Below are 24,636 nucleotides of genomic sequence, written 5' to 3'. Positions count from 1 at the left end.
CGCACAAGACTTTGTGTGTGCCCTCCAAGAGTGGAGTCTCTGTTTCCCCCAGTCCTGTGGAAGTCCTGCAACCAAATCCTGCTGGCCTTCAAAGTCAGATTCTCTGGGGATTCCTACTCACATTGCCAGACCCCCTGACATGGGGCTCAGAACTTTCACTCCAGTAGGAGTTCTGTGGTATAATTGTTCTCCAGTTTGTGGGATGCTCACCTGGTGGGTATGGGATTTGATTTTATCGTGATTGTGCCCCTCCTACTGTCTCAGTGCAGCTTCTCCTTTGTCTTTGGTTGTGGGGTATCTTTTTTGGGGGGTTCCAGCGTCTTCTGGTCAATGGTTGTTCAGCAGTTAGTTGTGATTTCAGTGCTCTCACAAGAAGAGATGAGCACATGTCTTTCTACTCTGCCATCTTGAACCAATCTCCTCCAGTTTTCTAACTCTGGAGCTTACACTTCTAACATGTTTTATTGGATCAGAATGATCTGTTCATACAATAGCAAAATGCTGACAACTGTTGAAGATGGGTAATAGATACGCAGGAGTTCACTATACTGGTCCCTTCATTTTTGTGTATGTTTGAACATTTCCATAATCAAAAGTTTAAAAAGTAATTGTTTCTTGAAAATTTAAAAGAACTCAATGGTAAAACTTCTGGGCCCTAATGTGTTCTGTGGATGTATTTGATTAATAGTTTTTAAATTTTCTTCCTTGATTTATTTAGGTTTTCTACTACTCTGTCAATTTTAGCATTTTTTTTTAAAACATCTTTATTGGAGTATAATAGCTTTACAATGGTGTGTTAGTTTCTGCTTTATAACAAAGTGAATCAGTAATACATATACATATGTCCCCATATCTCTTCCCTCTTGCATCTCCCTCCCTCCCACCCTCCCTATCCCACCCCTCTAGGTGGTCACAAAGCACCGAGCTGATCTCCCTGTGCTATGCGGCTGCTTCCCACTAGCTATCTATTTCACGTTTGGTAGTGTATATATGTCCATGCCACTCTCTCTTTGTCCCAGCTTCCCCTTCCCCCTCCCCATATCCTCAAGTCCATTCTCTAGTAGGTCTGCATCTTTATTCCCATCTTGCCCCTAGGTTCTTCTGACCATTTTTTCTTCTTCTTTTTTTTTTAGATTCCATATATGTGTTAGCATATGGTATTTGTTTTTCTCTTTCTGACTTATTTCACTCTGTATGGCAGTCTCTAGGTCCATCCACCTCACTACAAATAACTCAGTTTCGTTCCTTTTTATGGCTGAGTGATATTGCCTTGTATATATGTGCCACATCTTCTTTATCCATTCATCTGTTGATGGACACTTAGGTTGCTTCCATGTCCTGGCTATTGTAAACAGAGCTGCAATGAACATTTTGGTACACGACTCTTTTTGAATTATGGTTTTCTCAGGGTATATGTCCAGTAGTGGGATTGCTGGGTTGTATGGTAGTTCTATTCTTAGTTTTTTAAGGAACCTCCATACTGTTCTCCACAGTGGCTGTATCAATTTTAACATTTTTTTTCCCCAGAAAAATAATTATTCATTTCATTAATTTTTCCAAAGTATTACTTTGGTTCAACAGACACATATAGCATCTATATTCCATACACTGTGCTAAGGAAACAAAGATGAATAAAAACACATAATCTTGTGCTCAAGGTTATAATATAGTAGAAAACAAGATAATTAAGCAATGTTATGGGCTTTATGTACAGAGCTAATTAGGAGATACTAATAATAGTTTTTAAGAAATAAAAATAACTTAAATATTCAAGAGTAAACTAGGGTATATCCACTAGATGAGTATTAATTAGCCATTAAACAGAAATTATGTTTGGGTGGTAGGACGATGAGTGATTTTTTCTACTAATTTCCTAACTTTCTGTAATGATCATATGGTACTTTTCCCATGAAAACAAAGTAAAACTATTTTAAAAAGTCATATTTACCTATGGGTTATGAATTACCCTCATAATATTTAACTTATACAAAATTTTCTAAATTCCATTACTCGCCAAAATTATTATTAGGTAACCAGTAGTATGGAATTTCATTACAAAGAAATATTATGTAAAAGGGTAAGGACAGACAGTGTGTTGATTTCATTTCCAGACATCTCTCATAACTATAGCGATATTAGTCTAACTAGTGACAGTATCTGAATATGTGACCATCCCAGGAATTCCCTGGTGGTCCAGTGGTTAGAACTCCGTGCTTCCACTGCAGGGAACACAGGTTCAATCCCTGGTCAGGGAAGTAAGATCCTGCAAGCCACGTGGTGTGGCCAAAAAAAGGTACTTGAAAATGTGACCATCCCTCTTTTAATGCTTCTTTTATAGCCTTATGCATCAGGCAGGAGCCACAATTTCAAATTTGTCAATTTTGTTTCTATCAAGCCTAAAAATTAAAACAAAAGTCCACTCTACTGTGGGAGATGGAATGAAGGTTTCTCATCATCCTATGGAGAGTATTCATACTCAACAGTCAAGTTACACGACAATCCCAGTTTCTAGCTTAGAAGATACTCCAATATGATGAAAAGCATTAATACTCTATAAGGATATACAAAAGTTTCACATAAAGAAGCAAAGAAAGAGGGAAAACATGAGTAAAGGAAACTAAAGTAAAAAATCATCATAATTTCAACTTTTAAAGACAGCAGAAAGATCCTAGATGGTGAACCTCAGTTCATTATCTTTTCAAAAGCTAAATCTTTTCTTTTGTTTTAAGATGCGATATAAAGAACTTCTAACTGGTGTCAGGAAATCTGGCTTCTATTCTTAGCTCTTAAATGGGCAATTTGGGCAAGTCAATTACCCACTGGTCCTGGGTTTCTTTATTGATAAAACAAGGAGTTTCGACTCACTAGATGATTTTCAATTCAAACCTCCCAATTCTAAAACAGTAATGTGCTTGGCCAAGAGAAAAGAGTCATTACCTTGTTATAACCACTGATGGGTGAGTAGGTCACTCCAGGGCTATAAGAACCACTGCCACCTGATGACAGACCTTGTAGCTGAGGGCTGTATCCAGTTATACAGCTGGTGGTGAACTTGGGGCTGGTACTGGGTGAGCGAGATGGGCTATAACTTAATACACTCTGACCCTGAATTGAAGGAGAAGGTGGAGAGGGAGGGATTTGGGATGCTGCCAGATCATGTGGAGGAGTAGTCTGTACAACTAGAAGGAACAAACAAATAATTGTTGTAAGTATAAATAAAATTTCTATGAAAACAGATTTAATGAACTGAATCTTTTCCTTCAGGAAAAGGGCAAGTAATAGAGTGACCTGGTTGTTAAATTACATAAAGTATTACTACCAAAGGACACAAATGGTTGTTTACCATTTCCATAGAGTTCAAAATAAGAAATTGGCTTTAATGTAGCAAAAGTTAGTCATTTAATTTTAACAGTAATTAAACAATGGAACAAACTTCCATGAGGCTGTGAATGTTACTCAATTTATATAAATCGGAATGATAATCATTGATCTTAAGACAATTTACTGTAGAACTGTTTAATATAGTTGAACCAGATGGCCTTAGAAGTCCCTTCTAGCTGAGTCTATGAGAAGAGAAAATTAAATTGAGAAAGATTTATTGCCAACCTTTCACCCACCTTTGCAAAAGATATGAAACACTTACCAGCTGTTTTTAACCCTAAAAGTGTTTGCTGTCCAGGGCTAACAACCAGACTTGTTGGTGCCACAGTGTACTTGAAATATCTCCAAAAATCAAATAAAGCATTTAGGCTGAAGAGAGATGCAAGGGCAAGCTCTGGAAGAGAACAATTTATTTATTTTTTAAAAGGGGGGTGGAACATTTAAAGGGGGGGGAACAAAACCATGCATACTTTAGCAAATTAACAACAACAAAATTGAAAACTATCTTCTTATTCCTCATAAGAGTTACCACTTCACTTAATGAATGTCTATTATGTGTAGGGCATTTACCAGTGAGTTGCAAAATATTATCACTAATCCTTACAACCGTTTACAGTAAACATTTTCACCTTCATTTTAAAGATCAACCACCAGTTGTAAAGAAGTCAAGTGACTTTTGCAGTAGCTCACAGCTAGTTACTGAAGCCATGATTCTAACTCAGGTATGCAGATTCCAAAACTCTTGCTCTTCCACTTGCCACACCACTTCCCTATCGCAGACTTTAGCTTAATGTATGTATTAGACTTTGGAATTTACTTCAATGGCCATAAGGACCCTTTATACCCAAGGACTACTGAAGAGCAGACAGAGAGGAAGGATGAGGAAACTGAGGAAGCCATCAATGCAGCAGAAATCGGGTTGATCTTGAAAGGTGAAAAGGTAGAGAAGTAGGGAAGGCAATTCAGGGAGACAAATACAAACACTAATCTCACCAGCTCCAAACTTTATTTTTCTTCACAGAACTCATGATTATCTGGAATCGTATTATTAATTTGAGTGTCTCTTCTACTAGAATATTCCTTCCATGAGGGCAGGGACCTTGTTCCCTTCCTGGTGTATTACCAGTTTTGGGAACATAGCAGGCACTCAAATATTTGTCGAGTAAAGGAATGAATACTAAGCTGAATTAAACTTGAACGCAGTTTTTCACTGGAGTAACTACACTGCAGTGAAAATTAATTACTTACCTATATACCAGAGGGGCCAGTGTGTCACATTATAATATGAACTAATCAATTTTCCAGTCCTGAAAAAATTAAAAAGGCTTTTTAATAGTAACAAAACAAAACAAAACCACACAAAAATCAAAACAAACACAAAACCTGTGGAACCAACCATTGGCCTCTTAAATTTTCACTTTTTTCCCCCTTTTTGGCTAATTAACTTACATTTCAGTATATATCATTCCAGCCATAGATACATTTAGGAGTCCCCAGGCTAAAACCACTTTCCTAGCTTCTGTTTCTTTTCTCATCTTGATGGTTCTGTCAATAAGGGAAGCACTAGGGTTTGGCTCCCCTTGCATCTGTTCAAAATCAAAAAGCATGAGAATTAATTAAAAGAAACAACTTCTCCATTTAAGAAATCAAACTTGTTATAAGGTAACTAAAAATTGCATCTACTTTTCCTCATCTTCAAATGTCTTTCCTAACTTTTTCTAATTTTAATATTAGTATATGAAAAGGGAACCCTAAATTACAGCTTCATTGGCACCACATTGTAATCAACAGAGAACTGGCTGTTTCCTTCAGAGAATAATTTAACACTTCCAATAAAGAAAAATACTTTATTTTGTAATTTAAGGGTTAGTGGTTATGTTTCCAATTACGCCCTGTTGTGTTTTTGGAATATGTCACAAGGACTAGGCCAAGGGCTATAAGAAATTCAAAATACCAAGTTCTGGGAGAAAGTATTCCAAATAAGATATGTCATTACTCTCCTCCCACATGCTCGTGCATAAGTCATTAACTGCCTATGATCTTTATTTAACAGCTCTGCACACGACCGACACACGCCAGAGATCTCTGATTCGTGTTGCTGATAAAATATAAGGATTTAATTTTAGAAGGGCGAGTACTCATGGTGTGAAGGGGATACGGGTGAGTTGGGGAGAGTGAGCAGTTTTGGTCCACATTAGGATTTATTAGTTCCTCTGTTTTCCTAGGCCTCATCTCTTGCAGACAAGTGTTAAGACTTGCCCCAGATATATGGAGTCGTAGCCCAGAGAGTAAGAGCAGTACCCTTCCCGCCACCCTGCCCCCGAGTCAACACTACACAGTGCGGAGAGCTTCCCTCCCTGGCTCTCGCAGCACAAACTTTATGGCTTCTTTCCTCCCTTCCACCACGGGCAGTGGGAGGTCTGGCCACACTCCCCTTCGGCTGAACCCTCGCCAGCTCCGCAGGCGCGCAACTCCCACGGCCCGCGTGGACTCAAGAGTCCAGACACCACAAAGATGACCCCGAAAACGCACCGTGTTCTTCGCCCGGAAGCGGCTGGCTCGCGCCACTCTCCACTGCACATGCGCGAAGCCAAGCGTTAAGGCGAAAGCGACCGGCTTGTGAGGCTACAGTTACAGGAAGAACGAGACTGTCTCTTCTCGCGAGAAGAGGGGAGTGGGGGAGGGACAGGGGCTAGGAGCGTTACCAGGGAAACAGCCGTTGGATTTGTGGCGCCCGCTCAGGTGAGGGGAGAAAGCTGAGCAGCAAAAATTCAGACCAGGTTCTGAACCCGCAGTAAAAAGTAATAACTATAAGAAAATGAATTTCTATATATTAATATAACTTTAGCTTCCTTAGGGCGCTTATGGACACATTTTTAAGCAGATTTTATTAAGTAGGGCGGCCAAGTGTAGGATACAGAGTACTTGGTGATGGGTCCAGACACCATCAGTAATGACAAAGCATTTCTCATACTTATGTGTAAAAAAAAAAAAAAAATTAAGTGTTCTGACCCGATGTAAATTCTAAAATATCCGTGTAACGAGGGTACAGCAGTAACAAAAACCAAATTGTTAAAGTTGTTAGTGGTTTTGAGGGTTTTTTTTTTAAAAAAACACCCTTTACTTTTCCTGCATATTCTTTGGAAGAATTTCTAATCCTGAGGAAAAGGTTCATCAGGGAGTTCAGTTTGCTTTTATTTAACAAATACAAACGCCCACAATGTGCCGCTGAGCCGCGCGGGGATGTGAAAATAAAATCTTCCCTGGTTACCGCCTGGAGGAGCTCAGCCCGGGGGAGGCCGGCAGGTTCACTAGAAAGGCAGGTGAGGTGGGGCGCAGTGAGCCCCGAGGAGTCGCGGCGGGCCCAGCCCTGGATCCCCGCGAGCTTCCTGGAGGAGGGGACGAGAGTCTAAAGCAGACAGGCATGGTCCAGGATGCGTGCGCAGGGTCTGGAGACTTGCTTGTGGGGATGCAAAGTGTGCCTGTAATAAAAACATCACGCCATGTCATAATAAGCTAACGGATTGTTACATCTTGTACGTCCCAGTGACCAAAATTTTTTCCTAAAATGCTCCTGAGTTCCAATAGAAGAAAATGAAGTTTCCTCGTGGTATTGCATGTTAATGAAAATCTGCAGGTATGCTATGCTCTTAAAGTTCTAACCAATTTTTTTGAAGTGAAGTTTTTATACTTTTTAGATTGCCTTAGCAGCAATGGTGTTTTGCTCTAGTTTTAGATATAGAGATGAACTAACTTGAAAATTGTGCAAATGTACAGTCAAAATTAGAATACAAGTTTCCTCCCCAACCCATGTCTGACTCTTTCATAAGAAGAAATTGTACATGTTTGTTGTAATTCACAACAGGTACATCTATGTTTTCCCTCTTAATGTAATCTATGAATTACTGTGCATTTATTCAAGGCTTAAAAAGGAACACGACTACTACCTAAATTAGATGTATTGTTGGCATTATGTATTAGTTTGCTAGGGTTGCCATAGCAAAATACCACAGACTGGGTGGCTTAAACAACAGAAATAAATTTTTTCACAGTTGTAGAGGTTGGAAATCTGAGATCAAGGTGCCAGCAGGATTGGTTTCTCCTGAGGCTTGTGTCCTTTGGCTTGCAGATGGCCCCTTTCTCTCTGTGTCCTCACATGGCCTTTTTTTCCTGTGCTTGCACATCCCTTATGTCTCTTCCTTTTCTCGTAAGAACACCAGTCATTTTGGATTAGGGCCCCATCCTTATGACTTCATTTAACCTTAATTACCTCCTTAAAGTCCCTATCTCCAATTATAGCCAAATTGGGGCTTGGAGCTTCAACATAGGCATTTTGGGGAACACAATTCAGTCAATAATACATTAGAACTGTGTATGTTAATTTACAATGATATGATATATATCAAAGAGACTGAAAAAATGGATACCTCAGAGACTTAGATTTTAAAGACATTAAAGTACTTCCCTGGTGGTCCCTGGTGGTCTGCACTTCCAATGCAGGGGGCATGGGTTCGATCCCTGGTCGGGCAAGTTCTGCACGCCATGTGGTACAGCCAAAAAAAAAAAAAAAAAGACATTAAAATACTGTATTTAAAGAAAATACCGTGTATACAAGTTACAGGACAAAAAAAAAAAAAGATTATGGCAGAATGCACCATATTGAGATATGGGGCATATGCCTTAAACTTTCATAGAAGTGATTTGGACAGATCTTCCAAAAACTTAGTGATCCAAGAAATGTTTGTCAGTTCCTGTCATAGTTACTGAAAAATATGTCATAATAGGTTGCCAAGGAAGTTGTCATACACATGGAGTGAAGTACTTCCCAGTCTTCTTCATCCCTTTGAGCATGTTTTATTTTCAAAGCAAGAAGCCATCATGGGAGACCTTTTTTCTTTATTTTGGGAGGTGGATCCTCCCCCATACCTATAAGTTTTACCATTCCAAATCAAGATTATGAATGCCGGAAGGATGACTCTTGTGGGACAATAGGGAACTTCCTGCTTTGGTATTTTGTCATTATATTGGTCCTGATGTTCTTCTCTCGGGCTTCTGTCTGGGTAGGATATCCTTTTTCATTTTAAATAATATATTTACTGTATACTAGGGGATTTTCCATAAAATAAATTTATTTTACATTGGTGAAACTACTTTTTAAAAGTTTGTCTTCTAGTTTTAAAAATAATGAAGTATCATTCTAGAGAACCCAAGAATATAGAAAAGGATGAAGAAGAAAATTTAAACTACTGTAATCCTATTTCCTAGAGATAACCACTGTTAACATTTTGGAGTATGTTCTTCTAGTTTTTTTCTTTTTCTGTATCACAGTATATCGCTCTTCATCTGTCTATCTTTGATCTTAGATGGTTGGCATTATGTTTTATATATTTTTATAACCTGCTTTTTTTTAAAAAATTATTTATTTATTTATTTATTTCTGGCTGTGTTGGGTCTTCGTTTCTGTGCGAGGGTTTTCTCTAGTTGCGGCAAGTGGGGGCCACTCTTCATCGCGGTGCGCGGGCCTCTCACTGTCGCGGCCTCTCTTGTTGCGGAGCACAGGCTCCAGACGCGCAGGCTCAGTAGTTGTGGCTCACAGGCCTAGTTGCTCCGCGGCATGTGGGATCTTCCCAGACCAGGGCTCGAACCCGTGTCCCCTGCATCGGCAGGCAGATTCTCAACCACTGCGCCACCAAGGAAGCCCTAACCTGCTTTTTTAAACTTAATATTATATTGTAATCATTCCTCAAATTATATTTACACAGCAGCACTCTTAACGACTGCATAATTTTTTTTTATGGTTGCACCATAACATCTGCAATTTTGAGATATTTAGGTTGTTCTCAGTTTGTCCAAATGCTAAGTAATACGGGGATAAACTTCCCTACTGGTTAATGACCTCCAAATTCCTTTTGTAGCTGTGTGATTCTAATCAAAGATACAGAAGTTGTCATATTTATAGGATACATGTTGTAGGATTTTGGGTTTTTAGAATGAGGCATTACATTCTCCACATAGAATAAGACACAGAACTAAACTAAACAGCTAAAGTCACCACTCTAGACCACCTACTAGCAGAAAAAATGCCATCCTAAGGAGTGAGATAGCCCACTTAATCAGGGCTGTGATGCTCCCACATATTATGAGTAACTGAGCTCTTATAAATCGCTGATGTGGAATCCTTGCTGACCATTATTACCAGGCTGATGATTAATAAAACCACGACCATTTAGCATTACAGCCAGAGCACTAGGCTGGCAATGGTCAGCTAGGCTGAATGCTGTATCAGCTCTAGATGGAGAGGAGGAGGCTTGTTATGTGTATGCCAGCTGGATTCCATTGTAATAATCTAAGACTCTTCCCCTCATCACCTCCTCCCCCTAAAAAGAAGTTTCATCTAAAGTCTAAATGCTTAAGATAGATACTTTGCCAAAAGAATATTTAGAATAGTGATAGTTTATACATGTCTTAGACTCCCTAGCTAAGTACATTGAATTTGTCTAGCCTGGCAAGAAAAGCTACTTTAGAAAATTAACAAAAAATTGAAATTGGTTCTTGGCAATTTCATCATGAAGACCCCTTGAGAGGTCTAAGTTCTTTCTCTGCTCCCTTGCTTGCATCAGCTTTTGGAGTCATAGAGCCCTGAGCTTCAAGGACCTCAAGAGAGCTTATGGCCCAGCCTTCTGCTTGCAGGCAAGTAAGTTATCAGTATCCATCCTTTGTTTTCTTATTGATAAAGCCCAAAGAAATTAAGTGACTTGTCCAATGTCATGTGAGTGGTTATGACAGAGAGGCGAATAGACCCAGGTTTCCTGCCATATCATTTGTTTGTTTCATAGCATAGTTGAAATGTTGAATTATATCTATTCAGTGCTGATTAAAACCTTACTTATCTTAGAGGTTTTGTCTTTCACTTTGTACCCTTATGGCAGCTATAATCCACTCAACTGCTTCTTCTAAAGGGTCCCAGATTTGAAATCTGAGAACCACATGAGAGCTGGTCAAAAAGGATGGAATTTTTCCTTCACTTTGAACTTCATTTTCTCTGCTAAATTATGAACGTTTATTTACAAACCTTGAAGTAATGGTAAAAGCGTGATGGAAATGTGGTGGTAATTATCCTCAAACATGAAGCACACTGATTTCCTCTGGATTTGCCACTATCTAAGATGCATGTACCCTCTTGCTCTCAGAGATTATATATACTATATTTATATATATTTTTAGTGTTTATTCAGACAGCTAGTGCTGGAATTTTTCCAAACAAAACCAGTCCAGGCTCCTCTTTTTGCATATGTGGAAACTGAGCTTAGGAGGTATTAAGTGGCTTGGTAAAATCACAGTGGAAGAAAGGCAGAGCCATAGCCCAGATCTCACCACTGTCCTACCCTACACTTCAGGGCAGGCACTTCTGCTGTTTTCACTCAACTGAGTCACACACAAAGACACTTAATAAAATGCTTTTGGTAACCACAGTTCATATGATTCCACTTAGCTTGATGTAAAATCTTTCTTTTGATTTTGTGATTATATTTTGATTTGACATAAGTCAAATATGGAAGCTTTCCATGAAAAAGATATAAACCTAATAAGTGTTTTAAAACACTTCCCCCCCTGAATTACAAAAGTACCCATTATAGAAAATGTGGACATTATAGGAAAGTAGAAAAAATGAAATAAAAACCACTCCAGATTATATAGAAATAATCAACTACTATTAACTTTTTAAGGTTCATAAACTTCTAATCTTTTAATAATCATCTCTATACATTTTAAATTTAAAATAAGGCCACCCAAAAACATTTTTTAAAAAGAGGTATCTTAAAAGAGGATTTCACTGAAAGCTTTCAGAGAATGATTTCAGTAACCCAAAAAGCAAAGAGGTACCTCGTTAGAGAAACTTGCCTACCATTGTGGAGATCAGGTATTAAGAAAGGAATGGACCAAAGATCTTAGATTGCAGTTATGAATAGCCAAGTGTGGTACTTTTCAACCCAGAGGCAGTATGACTTTCTACATAAATTCATTTTTTCCCTAATTGTAGGCAATTTGAATAATTAGAAGGAAAAAAAATCAGTTTCAACACTCGAAGCCACTATTGCTAACACTTGCGTACATCCCTTAGTCTTTTTTCTTTTCATATTTTTAGCTAACTTATGATCATACGGCATATACAAATTTGCATCTTGATTTTTAACTTAATATTATAACATTTATTTCCTCATGTTAGAACATACTTTTATTATAATTTTTACAACTATATATTGTATGATTGTATGATTACATCATAATTTATTTAACTATTGCTTCCTTTTTTAAAAATTAATCTATTTTTGGCTGAATTGGGTCTTTGTTGCTGCACGCAGGCTTTCTCTAGTTGCGGTGAGCAGGGGCTACTCTTCGTTGCGGTGAGCAGGCTTCTCATTGCAGTGGCTTCTCTTGTTGTGGAGCACAGGCTCTAGGCATGAGAGCTTCAGTAGTTGTGGTGCGCGAGCTCAGTAGTTGTGGCTCAGGGGCTCTAGGGCGCAGGCTCAGTAGTTGTGGCACGCAGGCTTTGTTGCTCCACAGCATGTGGGATCTTCCCAGACCAGGGATCGAACCCTTGTCCCCTGCATTGGCAAGCGTATTCTTAACCACTGCGCCACCAGGGAAGTCTGAGCCTACTTTTGAATTTTGTATTTATATTACTCTAATTACATTGGGATAAATATTTCTGTACATAAAACTTTCTCTCTTTTGGAGTTTATTTCCCAGTGATAGATTCCCAGAATTATTATGTGCCAAAAGTGTTGAGTATTTCTAAAGTACTTGATATATTTTGAAGGAGTTGCTTTGTATGTGTATCTTTTAGCAAAACCATTTTCGGCATCAAAAAGTGGGACGTGTGAAAAATGGGGCAAATATATTTATGGAGTATTGGGGCAGAATATTTGAAATTGGAACTATTCAAAGAAATCAATTTCTTCTAGTTGCCATATTCACAGGTAATATATTATGGTTGCATTCTGGAGGAAAGTTTCTGAAGGATTTAGGAGATATAAGTCTATGAATTCACATAAAGATCTTAAAGAATTATCATAACATAACCTGATAAAATGTCCTTTAAAAAGTAATTTTAAACTGGGACTTCCCTGGCGGTCCAGTGGTTAAGACTCCGCGCTTCCACTGCAGGGGGCATGGGTTTGATCCCTGGTCGGGGAACTAAGATCCCACAAGCTGCACATTATGGCCAAAAAATTTTAAAAAGTAATTTAAAACTAATCCTAGTACTATCATATCTGTTTTTAAATGACATTTAAACGATATTTCTCTATAAAATCAGTGAGTACAAGAAAACTTTGTAGCTAATAGCTTCTTATCAGTATTATTTTCTCTCAATCTTTGTTCCATTTTGCTGGGTTCAAAACATTTTGGTAGATCCTGCTGTCAAAGCATGGTCTTCTTAATGGGCAGCAGAAGTAGGATCACAATAGTAGGAACTCAGTAAGTATTTATTGAACTGCGCTGTTTAAAATTAGACATTGTCAAAGGGCCCAAGGCAATAGTGTTTCTTAACAAGTAAATATGAGGGAAGAACAACCAACTGAGATCACTATTACTAATCTATATTTCTGAAACAGATGTCTGAGAAGAAAAAGAATGAAGACAATGGAACAAGCACTTCACTAAGTAAAGGTGAGAGCCAGTGCATATTTTATATTGGACTATGATGAGAGAAATATGTGTTGTGTGTGGAAAGCAAACAACAGAGGTAAATAGCCAAGAGCGTTATAGAGCCTCCCCAGACCTGTGGTGGCCCACTGGATGAGCACCTTGCTTTGGTGCAGAAGGACTGGTTAGCTACTTCATCAAAGCTGCTAGAGGCTATAAATTACTGGTAGGTAGAGCTCAAGCTGTCTTTTCATTCCTCAGCATTCTCCCGTCACACAGCTTGCCTTTCACACACATTTACTGCTAATGTTACCACAGGACTATGAGCTCTATATGACATCTTTTTCAATAACCTATAAATAGTGGTATGCTGATAAATGTCTAACAACTGGCTCTCCAAAAATGTGTGTATATATCATTTAAAAAATTTTACTAATATAAAGGATGTATATCAGACAATTTACAAATAATAAAACATATAATACACTTTATGGTAAATTCCATATAGACCACTGATTCTCACAAAATACTTTCTTTGATTATAGCCTTAGCCAACCTATAGCTGCAACAGATGAACGAGTGTAGTTCTAACATGAATGTTATTGATACTTTCCTTTAAGTTAAGGAGTAAGATGAAAGAAACAGAAAGATGTATGTTGGAACTTAACTTGGTTGTTAATGATGTGTATGACATCTTTGCTGAGCTGGATAATAGTTTTAGAATACTCTGGAAGAATATTTCCTCATTTTTTGGGTGCTATTCACAATATAGCGGCTATAGACATGATACCTTTAAATGTAATCTATGTCAGTAACATGTTCTCCATTACTTTAAGTCTAGACAATCAACAAAACCATAAATGAAGACCCGATTCTTAGTGCTTGTTGATTTTTATCCCACCAAAACTAATTTCAGGTTACCAACATGATGTCACTGAACATAGGAGTTAGGAAGAGATGCACAGTAGCACATCATTGCATAGTATTTCCGATATCCAGAGACAACAGACATAAATAGTAGCTTCAAGAGCAAACCTCACAATAAAATCTAGTAAAATAATTTAGGAAGTGATGAGTTTTGAGTATTTATTACATTTATTTGTAACAAATTGATTTAGTGGTAAGTTTATACAATTTAATTTTTACTAATAGCTGTGTTTAACAGCCATCTTGCAAAATTCCTGAAAGTTTATCAGTTCTTGTGAACTGGCTGGTATGAGCCAACTCCAGCACACCAGTGCATAAAGAGAAGATTCTTTTTAGTTTTCTGCTACCCAAATCACGTTCATATACATGCTTGCATCTTTAAGCTGTCAAGGCAAAGGTAAAAAGGTCCTTCTCTGGAAAAGTTTGGAGACCTTTCCCTTGATATTATATCAAGGGTCCATGAAACTTCAAAAGTAATATGTCAAGCATCTATCTGGCCCTTTTGGTTTTTAGGAGTTTTGGTATGGTACTGGAAAATGAAGTCAGCTGCCAACACTTGCAAGTGAGTGGGGAAAAGTGGTGGCTTGGCAAATGGCAGCAAAGAGTGAGCCCACACCATAGGCTTCCTTTCTAGGTAAGATGAGATTATAGTAACCAGCAATGTGCCTAACTTGTTGATTTGTTTCATTGTTGTTAGCAAGCAAAGATACTTCCTATAAGCGGCAAAACAAAGATGGTGCCTGGGATTCTTTGCAAATGATGACAAAACCAAAGCAGAACCAACTTACTCTTGTAACTGACTCAGAAGTGGCTTTGGTCAATGCATATCTTGAACAAAGACGAGCGAGGCACCATTCTGAATTCAGCCGGGTGAATCAGACCCAACCTGACAGTGATACTACTGAGTGTGAGAGTGAAGTATCTAACTCGGGAGCCTCCTCTTGGAAGGAGAGTGAAAGTGAACACCACCAATCACCAGCCAGTATTAAGAAGAGAAAAATAGCTCAGAGGCAAAGGAATATGGGAGGTTGCCAAATCAGGGAAAGGCCCTGCCTCCACTGCAAAGCCATGAGAACCAATGAATGGCTGACCCGCCATTTCCTTCAAAACACTTCAGTAACAACCCCAAAGAAGGGAGATATTCAAGAAGGAAATTCTGGACCTGGTATTAACAAAATTCAGTAATTTGAATTTTAATCCAGTCCTTACCTTACTTGAAGCCAAATGAAAGAGATGAATAAAACACAAAAAATCACCAGAGCTCTAGGTGAGGAGGCTTTTACAATAAAGTCTCTCTACTAACAACAAAAACATTCTTGGAATGCAAGAGATAAAATTTCAGATAATTCTTTGTCCAAAAACAGGCCAGTGAATTTGTTTATGGCACCATTGGAGCATCAAGATCTACATCCACTGTGATTTTTTATTCAAAAGAGCACAAGACAGATACTTTATGCCTTGAGTGTATGTATTTTGTTTATATCTGTAATACAAATAAGGAACCTCTTTGAAAATATATTTATGTTTAGAAACTATTTAAATTTATATGTTTTGGTCATCTGATTGACTGAATGAGTTAGGTAATGTTGGTTGGAATAGAATTGGCTCATATTCTCCAGATCCATATTTACAGGTGGCTCTGCCTGAGCTGTATTTTATTTTTTGGCCGGGAGGCTTGTGGGATCTTAGTTCCCCTATCAGGGATTGAACCCAGGCCCTCGGCAGTGAGAGCGTGGAGTCCTAACCACTGGACTGCCAGGGAATTCCCTACCTGAGCTGTATTGATGCACATGTGTCAGCTTGGGGCTGGAATGAGACCGGATTCCTAGAGTAGACCAGAAGGACAGCTGGGCCATGGGCTGTCCGTGGTTATTGTCCAAAGGGCATGACAAGTATTAAAGAAAAAATTATTCTGGCATGTGTTAAAATGATAAGGAAGACTTTATTCAAGACTATTTGTAATAGGGGTCCAGTCTATTGCAACTGGGGAGAGAAATCAAGCTCAACTCCAAATACAGCAAGTTCAAGTGGGGATTTATAACCAAGGAACAGGGTAAGGGTGTCAGTGGATGGAAAATTACTAAGAGGAGCCATCAAGGGTAGGGGGATTTCTGCTAAATTGACCTGGCATGATTCTTGCTAAAGGCAGACCAAGGACTTATACAGCAAAGGTAGAGGATGAGGAACTTGATCAGATGTCAAGGGTGCTCAGATATCAAGGGTGGGGGACTGTCACTAAACTTACTTAGCAGAATTCTTGCTAAAACTGGACTGGGCAGCCAAAGACAGGATGGGCGCCAAGGTTGAGATCTGGATGAGAAGAGGGCTCGGAGGAGCCTAACTCAAATTTGTCAAAGAAAGAGTCTTTATTGAAAGTTAGCTGCAATCCAGACATAGTTGGGGCTGAGTTTTCCAGTTAGGCGGGGACCCCAGTGGTGGGGAATTCAAGCAGGCCTAGTAGATGGGTGGCTATTCTGGAGGATGGCAGAACCCCAAGTGGGATATAAAACAAGGCCCAGATCCCAGAGAAGAGGGCTGACAAGGACAAGATAAGCAGCAGGGGCTCTGCGCTGGAGTTCAAAGAAGGGTTTAAGTGTTAGGGACGGATTTGGATACTACAGCTTAATACTAAGAACTGAGCCTTTTATGGGGTATTGGGAGAGATACAACAGAGCTATTACTGTGGGCTTGGGAGTTACTCCTGATAATTTCAAGTTCCTTAACTAACGGCAACAAAGAGACCCGGGAGGCAATGTGGAAGCCCCAGCCACTGGAACTAGGCCACTAGAATCCAGGACATGGGGTGACATTTCTGAGCTTATTTGTGGAGACTGTCTTATTCAGATTTCCTCAGGATTGGAACAGGTCTGAGGCTGCAAGTGAAAAGAGGACAACTTCAAGTTTCAATTCAAGCATCAACCTTTTCCACAAAGACTTCCTTTACTTCTTGATTTTACCCTCCTCCACTTTGTCCCCTCAGGCAGAACTCACTGTGCCCTCCCTTATGCTCCAATGTACCTTGAAAAGTTCTCTATCTCGGCACCCTTAACATTTTAATGCATGTATTTGTTTGCATATATATATATATATCTCCACCCTTAAAGATAGAGTCCATGACTTATCTGTATCTCTGTGACCCAGCACAGTGCCAGACAGCATAGCAGATAAATAATGCAGTTGAATCAATATGCAGAGGGATTCATGAATGCAAAAGGGAGGAGCTGAGGAAAGCAGAGGCAGAGAAAGCAGGGCAGGGGCCAATATCTAAAATTTAGTGAATGATTCTGGTATTTCTAACTTGATATGATCAAGATGCTTGTTATCTTGTTTATTTAAATAGCACCAAAACAAAACCCAAATACCAAAAGACAATAAAAACAAACTCAAAATATAGTAAGTTGCAGGGACAGGATTTAGACCCAAATCATCTGACTTCAGAGTTTGGGCTCTTAATTACTGTGATCTTAGCCATTATTCTCTGAAGATGGAAAAATCCTGATTTCAAGGTAAGTCAGTTACCACCTCCCACACAGCCATAAGTGATATCCAAGCTGATATAATCTCATCAGGAAGAGGAGGACAATGACTGTATTCTAGATAACAAGAGTATGATGGGTCCAGGCCCCAAATGTGTTGCTTGTGGATCTAAAATATAAGCAATGAACTATTATCTGAAAAGTCACGTATGTCAAAGACTACTACTTTTCATGGTCTCATCTGTGGGGCTAGCACAGGTCTGAGTTGGGGGGTGGGAGACAGGTGTCCATTGGAAGAAGGAATCATGGATGAGTTAAACCAGGGGCTATAAATATGAAGGGATTAATTAGGGTAATTTGTAAGTACATTAATCGAAAAACAGAGACCAAACGCAGCTGGGAGGACAGCCAAAGCCAAGGAGAGAAATACACTGAATCAGAGGAATAAGGCAAGGGCATTGTAGGATGAGGAGCAAAAGCATGGCCAGACTCATTGGAACTGAATTGATGAGTGAGGTACGGAACACGTGAAGTGGGAGATAGTTCCTGAAACTAGGGCTGCAAATATTAGTTGTGGCTTGGTTTTCATTGTATTCAGAGCCTGTGTGAGCTGTCAGGGTGGGGCCCCTGGGCTTCATAACAGTTCCTTCTTCAGTCTGTCCTTGCTGAATGGGATAAACTTGGCCACCTGTGGTTTTTATGGTAGAAGGTTGTAACCTGTTTGGGTAGCTTGCTTGTGGGGAGGCATGGAACGCTTGGGCTTGCTTCCTGTCTGTGGTCCATCCATGCAACTAAATGGTCAGAACTGACCTGTGTAGCAATGTCCACCTACATCAAGCATCACAACTCGTGTCAGGAACTGTGAGGGAGGGAACTATGGGATGCAGGGAAGTTTGTTTTGTTTTTTTAAACAATATATTCTTTTCTTTTTAAAATTTGATTTATTTATTTTTGGCTGTGTTGGGTCTTCATTGCTGCACGGGCTTTGTCTAGTTGCGGCGAGTGGGGGCTACTCTCTGTTGCGGTGCGCGGGTGTCTCATTGTGGTGGCTTCTCTTGTTGCAGAGCACAGGCTGTAGGCGCGCGGGCTTCAGTAGTTGTGGCGTATGGGCTCAGTAGTTGTAGCTGATGGGCTCTAGAGCACAGGCTCAGTAGTTGTGGCACACGGGCTTAGTTGCTCTGCAGCATGTGGGATCTTCCTGGACCAGGGCTCGAACCTGTGTCCCCTGCATTGGCAGGTGGATTCTTAACCACTGCACCACCAGGGAAGCCCAGGGAAGGTTTTAAGAGATGGATGTGAAATGAGAAATGAGAGTATACACATGGGAGGTGTTTGGAGAGGGGTTGGGGAATAGGGGAACTGGAAACTATAGCTACACTAGCTACACGGTAGATAGTCTCAAACTCTGAACCTCTGCCCTCCAAGATTGGGTAGTGTGGTTTTGGTGGAAGGAGAGGCAAGCCAGTAGCAATAACAGCAACAATAATAATACTGATAAGAGATGACATTTAGAGAGTGCTTGCTATATGCCAGGCACCAAAGTAAGCATTTTATAAGGATTAATTTACCCTTCACAAGCTTGCATCCAATTTTATGGATGATGAAACCGAGGCTCAGGGAAATTAAATGATATACCCAAGATCATAGAGCTGGTGAGTGTTGGGGAGTTGGGTCTTGGGTTTTGTCTGATCACAAAGATTTTGTTTTTACCATGATGATAACACATTATCCATGTTCTTAATGAACAGTGATTAGATAAGAACTTGAGAGACCAGACACCAAATACCGAACCGAGTCCAGAGACTAGAGAAGGACTATTCATGGAAAATGGAGCCAAGGGTCAGAAGCTGAGCAGAGATGGGAGCAGTTAAGTAAAGCAGGGGAGGGCTGACGCTGTTCAGTGGAGAGGCCTTATAGCATCATCTTGCCTCATTTGCAGTGAGTAAGGCTGGACAACTATCAGTAGATCAGGCAGAAACTCAGGGTGGGCTTTTGAAAAAAAGAAGGGAAATGGAAACTTAGCTGAAAGGGTTGGTGAAGGTAAGAATGAGCTTTGTACTGAATGTTGAGGAATAGGAGGCAGTAGTGACTAGAGCAGTGAGGTTGATGGCCAAAGATTTGAGAGGAGAATTGGGGGAGGACACCATCAAGAAAACCACATAGCTACAGCTCCTTCCACTGTTACTGACCCTCCCGCCTAGGGCCCCCAAAAGTGTCCTCCTGCCTGGTGTCATTGGAGCCAACAGAATGAGACTGAGTTTGGTTCAAAAGGAAAGGAAAGCTTTATTCTTTGATCAAAGAGTGGGGAGGTGTGACCTCTCGCTCTACAGTCCACACTCTTCCCAACAGGCTCTGGGCAGGGCTGCTGTATAGGGATCTTGTCAGCAGGGAGGGAGGCAGAGATCTTGCGGGGCAGGCACAGCTGCTCTGCTCAAGGCTCCAGGTTGCAGTGCTGGGCGCAGCGTCTCTGCACACGGCCTGCTGCCGCCACCATCTTGAATTGCAGTGTCGTGTGCAGAGCTTCTGCACACGGCCCACCGAGCTGAGGTGTCCGAGCGGCCATTTTGCACTAGCAACTCTGGGCTGCAGTGCCGGGTGCGAGGCTTCTGCACGCGGTACTCCATGAGCAACTGAAACTAGGCGAAGCACAAAGGAAAAGAAAAAAAAAGGTTAGACTTTATTACTCAGATTCTATTTTTATTTACTGGGAATTTTTAATGGGCTTTGCTGGTGACACCACCGCCATCCCTTTGTCTCACAAAAGAATACTATCTCCCAACAGATTCCAGGGTAGTGTTTTCAAAACAGCGACCCATTAATAGATTGTGCAGTCAATTTAGTGGGTAGTGACTAGCATTTATTAACAAATGCATCGAAAATAACAGTGTCGCACATAATAAAGGTAAGTATTGTTTTTGTTTTAAGTGTGTGTGTACTGAGTTGCAATCAATGCAAAATGTGTTTCTTAACTACGGTAGGATAGAAAATAGGAGCCACCGCTCTGGAGGAGTTTTCTTTGTCGATTTTCTGTATTCGTCAGCTATTCCACTACGTTATGAAGGCAGGTGTCACTCTATGCATTCGTGATTGTTGTATGCTAGTAATTAATAAATCATCACTCAAACACTAAAGGATGGACCAACTGTCTAGATTAGTGAAAAGCTTGAATTAAATTATACAACTTTAAAAGAACTTTAGATTTATTATTTTCAAATAGAGTAAGTGAAAGCAAGCTAACCAACTGTTGCCTGGTACACAGGGGTGGGTTTTGCCTTGGTGAATAAACAAGAGTAATTTGTAATTGACATTTCAAAGAAGTCTTAGAAACAGGCCAGCCTTTGTTTAAATCATAATTACCCTGTTTGTATGTAAAAGGATACTTCTAAAGCTTTTCAAAACAACTGGTTCTTTTAAGTAGATAATTATTCCCTTTCCAATCTTGTTTACACTATTGAGAACTGCAGTGAATTCTTTTGTTTTTTTTCCATAGATAGTACAAAGGTTAACTTCAGCCAGCCCTTCCTCAAATTATCACAAATTCCCAATTAGTGAATTCTAAACAGGGTTTCCCTGTAACAATATACCAAAGACTTGTATGATGTGTTCTTTATTGCTTTGAATAACATCTGACAAGTTTCCAAGTACCAGGCCACCTGGATATTCTCTGTCTGTCAGGAGCATATGGTCACAGAGGTGCATTGGAGGGTAAGAGGAAATACAAATCAGGCACAAACATGCAGGGGTAGTGAAGGAGACAAAAGGGAGAAAATGTCCCTCTTTTTTAGTATCTAATACCAACTAAAGTGTACATTTATAGGCACTTTTTACTGTAAAGAAGAGTTGCACTTTAAATTTAACAAAGCTACAGACGGAAGTAGAAAACCGAACTTTTTTGTATGAGACTGGAAGTTATTAGGCCCAGAGAAGCTGGCAAAAAAGACGTATTCCAAAAAAAAATTATACTTGTCCCATTTTTTTTTTTTTTGTCCCATTTTTGCATAACATTTCTCACTGCAGATTTCCACTCAGTGAACAAAAGGAAGTGCATGAAATACTTAAAAACAAAAACAAAAATGTTATAATCCCAGACAATACTGTTTTCTAGTTCTTATCTTTTATCTTCTGAGCTTGGCCTCTTTCACAGGCAGACCCTCAAGCTGCCTGATTACAGGGGCCTGTTGTCTATAATTGTCTTTGTTTATTAGGGCCCTCTGTCACTATGAAGTTTCATGTGTTCAAAATCTTGATTTAGCAGTGAGAAAATCAGGCAGGGAGCCAACTCTGCTACTAATTAGTGTAAACCAAAAGAGGGAAGCAGGGAGATAAAAACCAGGTCCCAGTGGAAGGGTCTGCAGCCAGGGTTAGTAAAAGTGATGTGGCAGGTCAGAGAGTTGAATGAGACAAAAGCGCTTGGAGAAATTCAACTTAGGGCGAGAGTCTTTTTGTCTCTTTTCTTTGATTGCACCCCTTCAGATGCAGCAAGGGTCTGTGGTAGCCTCCATCGTTTTCCTTCTGTTCCAGCAGCTCCCCATTTTGTTCCACTGTTCTCCTTCCCTTATAGGACTTAGGTCCCAGTCGGTCTGAGGCAACCCGGGTGGTGCCATTCCCCTTGTCAGTGAGTGGTTCATGCATGGGCATGTGATCTAATTCTGGAAAGGGAAGTTTGCTGGTGGGGGCATTCTGAGAAAAGTTTTTTCAGTCTTAAAAAAGACCTGCACTGGGACGAAATTGTCCCTTTTCGTTTGGCGGGTGATGTTGATGACTTCAACTGTGACAGGTACCTGTGTCCATAAGGACATTAGTCTAAATATATCAAAGTGAAAATATGGAAAAGTCTAGGTCCTGAGCTGCTGAATTAAGAAATTCTGGAATCATCCTACTTTTGGACTTTTTGTTAGGCAAGAAAATTTCCCTTATTAAGCATTTTAAGTTGGCTTTTCTTTTACTTGCAGCCATTATGGAGTCTTAATCATCTTTTATCCTCTATAATTTCTAGAGCAGCTCCTTTTGCCTATTATAAGGTGCTCAGACGTTAAATAAATACTAAGTACATGTACTCCTTTGACGGAGCCTGTGGTAGTGATGGTGAGAGCTGTTAATAGCTGAGAAAAGGTCTTTATAAATGTCGTGGACTTTTTGGGTTGACTGCCTCAACCCTTTTCTTTTCTAGGAGCCTCTTTTTTGCCCTGATTCTCATGCATGTTGTTACAGTGTGATCCTGCCTGTTTCCATCCCTTCACCCTGTCCAGGCATTGATTTCAGTAGGACTTTCTTCCAATCAAAGTTCCTTCCTGAGAATTTGGAATTGGGACCAGTAAAGAGATCAGTCTCCTTAGGTGACTGGACTTAGAGCAGGTTTTCACGTTTCCCTTCATATAGATTGGAAACCAGGGAAAGAAGGTTGTAACAAGAACAAAAGAATGAAGCAGAGAAGGGCAGAGAGATGCAATGGGAAGTTCTGATCGTTTTCAAGTCCCTGGTTCCAGTTAATTCCTAAGGCCAATCTGTTTACCCTCTCATAGGCATCATGACACTTCACTCGCTGGCTCTTATAATAAGTTCCCCTTTTTGCTTATGCTAACTCAAGTGAATTTCTATTACTGGAAACCAAAAGAATCCTTAAAACAGTTGTGTGCTGGTAAATGTTTAACAATCGGCTCTGATTGTTAAAAGCCCTGATTTTGTAGCACTTGCTGATTTCTGTGATATAAATACTCCCACTGTTGCTTATTTGACATTAACAAAGTGACATCACTGAACGTGGAGTTGGGAAGAAATGAGCACAGTGGCTCTGGTGAGCTGGTCTGTGACAGCTCCAGCACTGCCTAAAGAATACAACACACAGCATGCTTTTCAGAAAATCCATGTTAAACGGGAGGTTCAGGGATATACACTGATGGCTGCTAAGCTGGGAATTCCGGTATTAAAATCTTTTAATTAATTTTAAATGTGCAGAGTCTTGGGACTCAGGGAATAGAGGAAGTAGGATTAAGTTCTTAAATATTGAAAAAAAACTTTTAAAAGTATTCTAGTGATTTGGGTGTATTGGGACGAGGTGGGAGGTAGGGAGCTTGGACTGAGGAAGGGAAAGAGGCTGGGAGTGTAGCTGGAAAGATGGGGAAGAAGGTGGCCTGTGTGAGGGCAGGGTCCAGGCCTTGACAAAAAGGAGAATATCACCTTCTGCAGGTGAAGACAGGCATTCTAGGGGTGAGAAGCCAAGGCTACCTGGTACCCCAGGCCACCACACTAACAAAGGACTAAATTAGGTCATTTGGCTATCACCTGTAAAATCTCCTGACCTGCTTTGCTTTTGTGTGAAGTTCCTTTAAAGAGGGAAAAGCCTTTTATTACACAATTAAGATAAGAAGGTATAAAATGTATATGCAGGGTTGGAGTAATACATTTATTGTGAATGAGGTCAAATAATCAATCAGTAAGTCTGGCATCATATCCTTCCCTCCTTTTGAAGAGGGGAAGTTGGGAGGGGTGGAGAAAGATGGTATCAGGACTTTAAGAAGCCCCTTCCAAGCCTAGCCACCTTCCCACACTTGATTCCTCTGCCTGAAACACCAGTCACCAAATCTTCAAATGTTGGACTCTTCAAATGTTGAACCACTCCTCAATTTTAAGACCAGTCTCAAAGATCACCCCTCTAACATTTTCTGTGGATCTCCCAGGAAAGTTGGGTTCCCACAGTTGAGACCCCTGTTGTACCCCATCATATCTTGCTATCATGAACCCCCAATCTTTCCTATCATAGGTTTGATGTTCAAAAACTGGATTTTTGGACATTATTCATTGACACTCCTAAACCCCAGAGCTTGGATTTTTGTACTTGAGCTCATGAATGAACATTTCAAATGACTGCACTGTTTAGTTTCAATGGCATCAATATCTTTGTTCACTGGTGTTTGTACATCTATTTGAATAGTTAGTCCTTGACATTTATACGTGGAAAAATGAATGTGTCGATGTTAGTGATAAGAAGAATAGATTTTATAGATTTAGTTCATTTGAGACAAAGCTGGAAATCATTCGACATGCTGGAAGGGGTGCATTTTAGCATCAATTACATATTTGGACTTAAGCCTGTTGACTCTGCTCATTTGTAGAAAAAAAAGATCAAAATTAAAGAACACATATAAAATGCTGGAAAATATATTCCTGAAGAATATATCTGAAAGGTGATGTGAACTAATTCCTT

General features: G+C 39.9%; 2 protein-coding genes across 3 annotated transcripts in view; one reads left to right on the top strand and one right to left on the bottom strand.

Moving 5' to 3' along the window:
* TMEM209 (transmembrane protein 209) overlaps positions 1-5,983 on the bottom strand; it is a 30,708-nt gene extending 24,725 nt beyond the window's left edge. For both annotated transcript variants that reach the window (XM_036864013.1, XM_036864012.1), the window contains exons 1-5: positions 5,914-5,983; positions 4,831-4,967; positions 4,630-4,688; positions 3,644-3,775; positions 2,938-3,179 (exon numbers count right to left, since the gene is read on the bottom strand). In XM_036864013.1, coding sequence (XP_036719908.1) covers positions 2,938-3,179; positions 3,644-3,775; positions 4,630-4,688; positions 4,831-4,967 — 570 coding nt within the window. In that variant the 5' untranslated portion in view covers positions 5,914-5,983. The remainder of the gene's footprint in view (positions 1-2,937; positions 3,180-3,643; positions 3,776-4,629; positions 4,689-4,830; positions 4,968-5,913) is intronic.
* Positions 5,984-8,259: 2,276 nt separating this feature from the next.
* On the top strand, positions 8,260-15,452 carry SSMEM1 (serine rich single-pass membrane protein 1). Its single transcript, XM_036864439.1, is given in 4 exon segments — positions 8,260-8,302; positions 8,305-8,441; positions 12,999-13,053; positions 14,654-15,452. Coding segments are annotated over 4 exon segments (723 nt in total). The 3' UTR covers positions 15,142-15,452.
* The last annotated feature ends 9,184 nt before the right edge of the window (positions 15,453-24,636 follow it).

Source organism: Balaenoptera musculus, chromosome 9 (assembly GCF_009873245.2).
Source record: "Balaenoptera musculus isolate JJ_BM4_2016_0621 chromosome 9, mBalMus1.pri.v3, whole genome shotgun sequence".
In the NCBI taxonomy this organism is placed as follows: Eukaryota; Metazoa; Chordata; class Mammalia; order Artiodactyla; family Balaenopteridae; genus Balaenoptera; species Balaenoptera musculus.
This window is presented reverse-complemented; position numbering and strand designations above follow the sequence as displayed.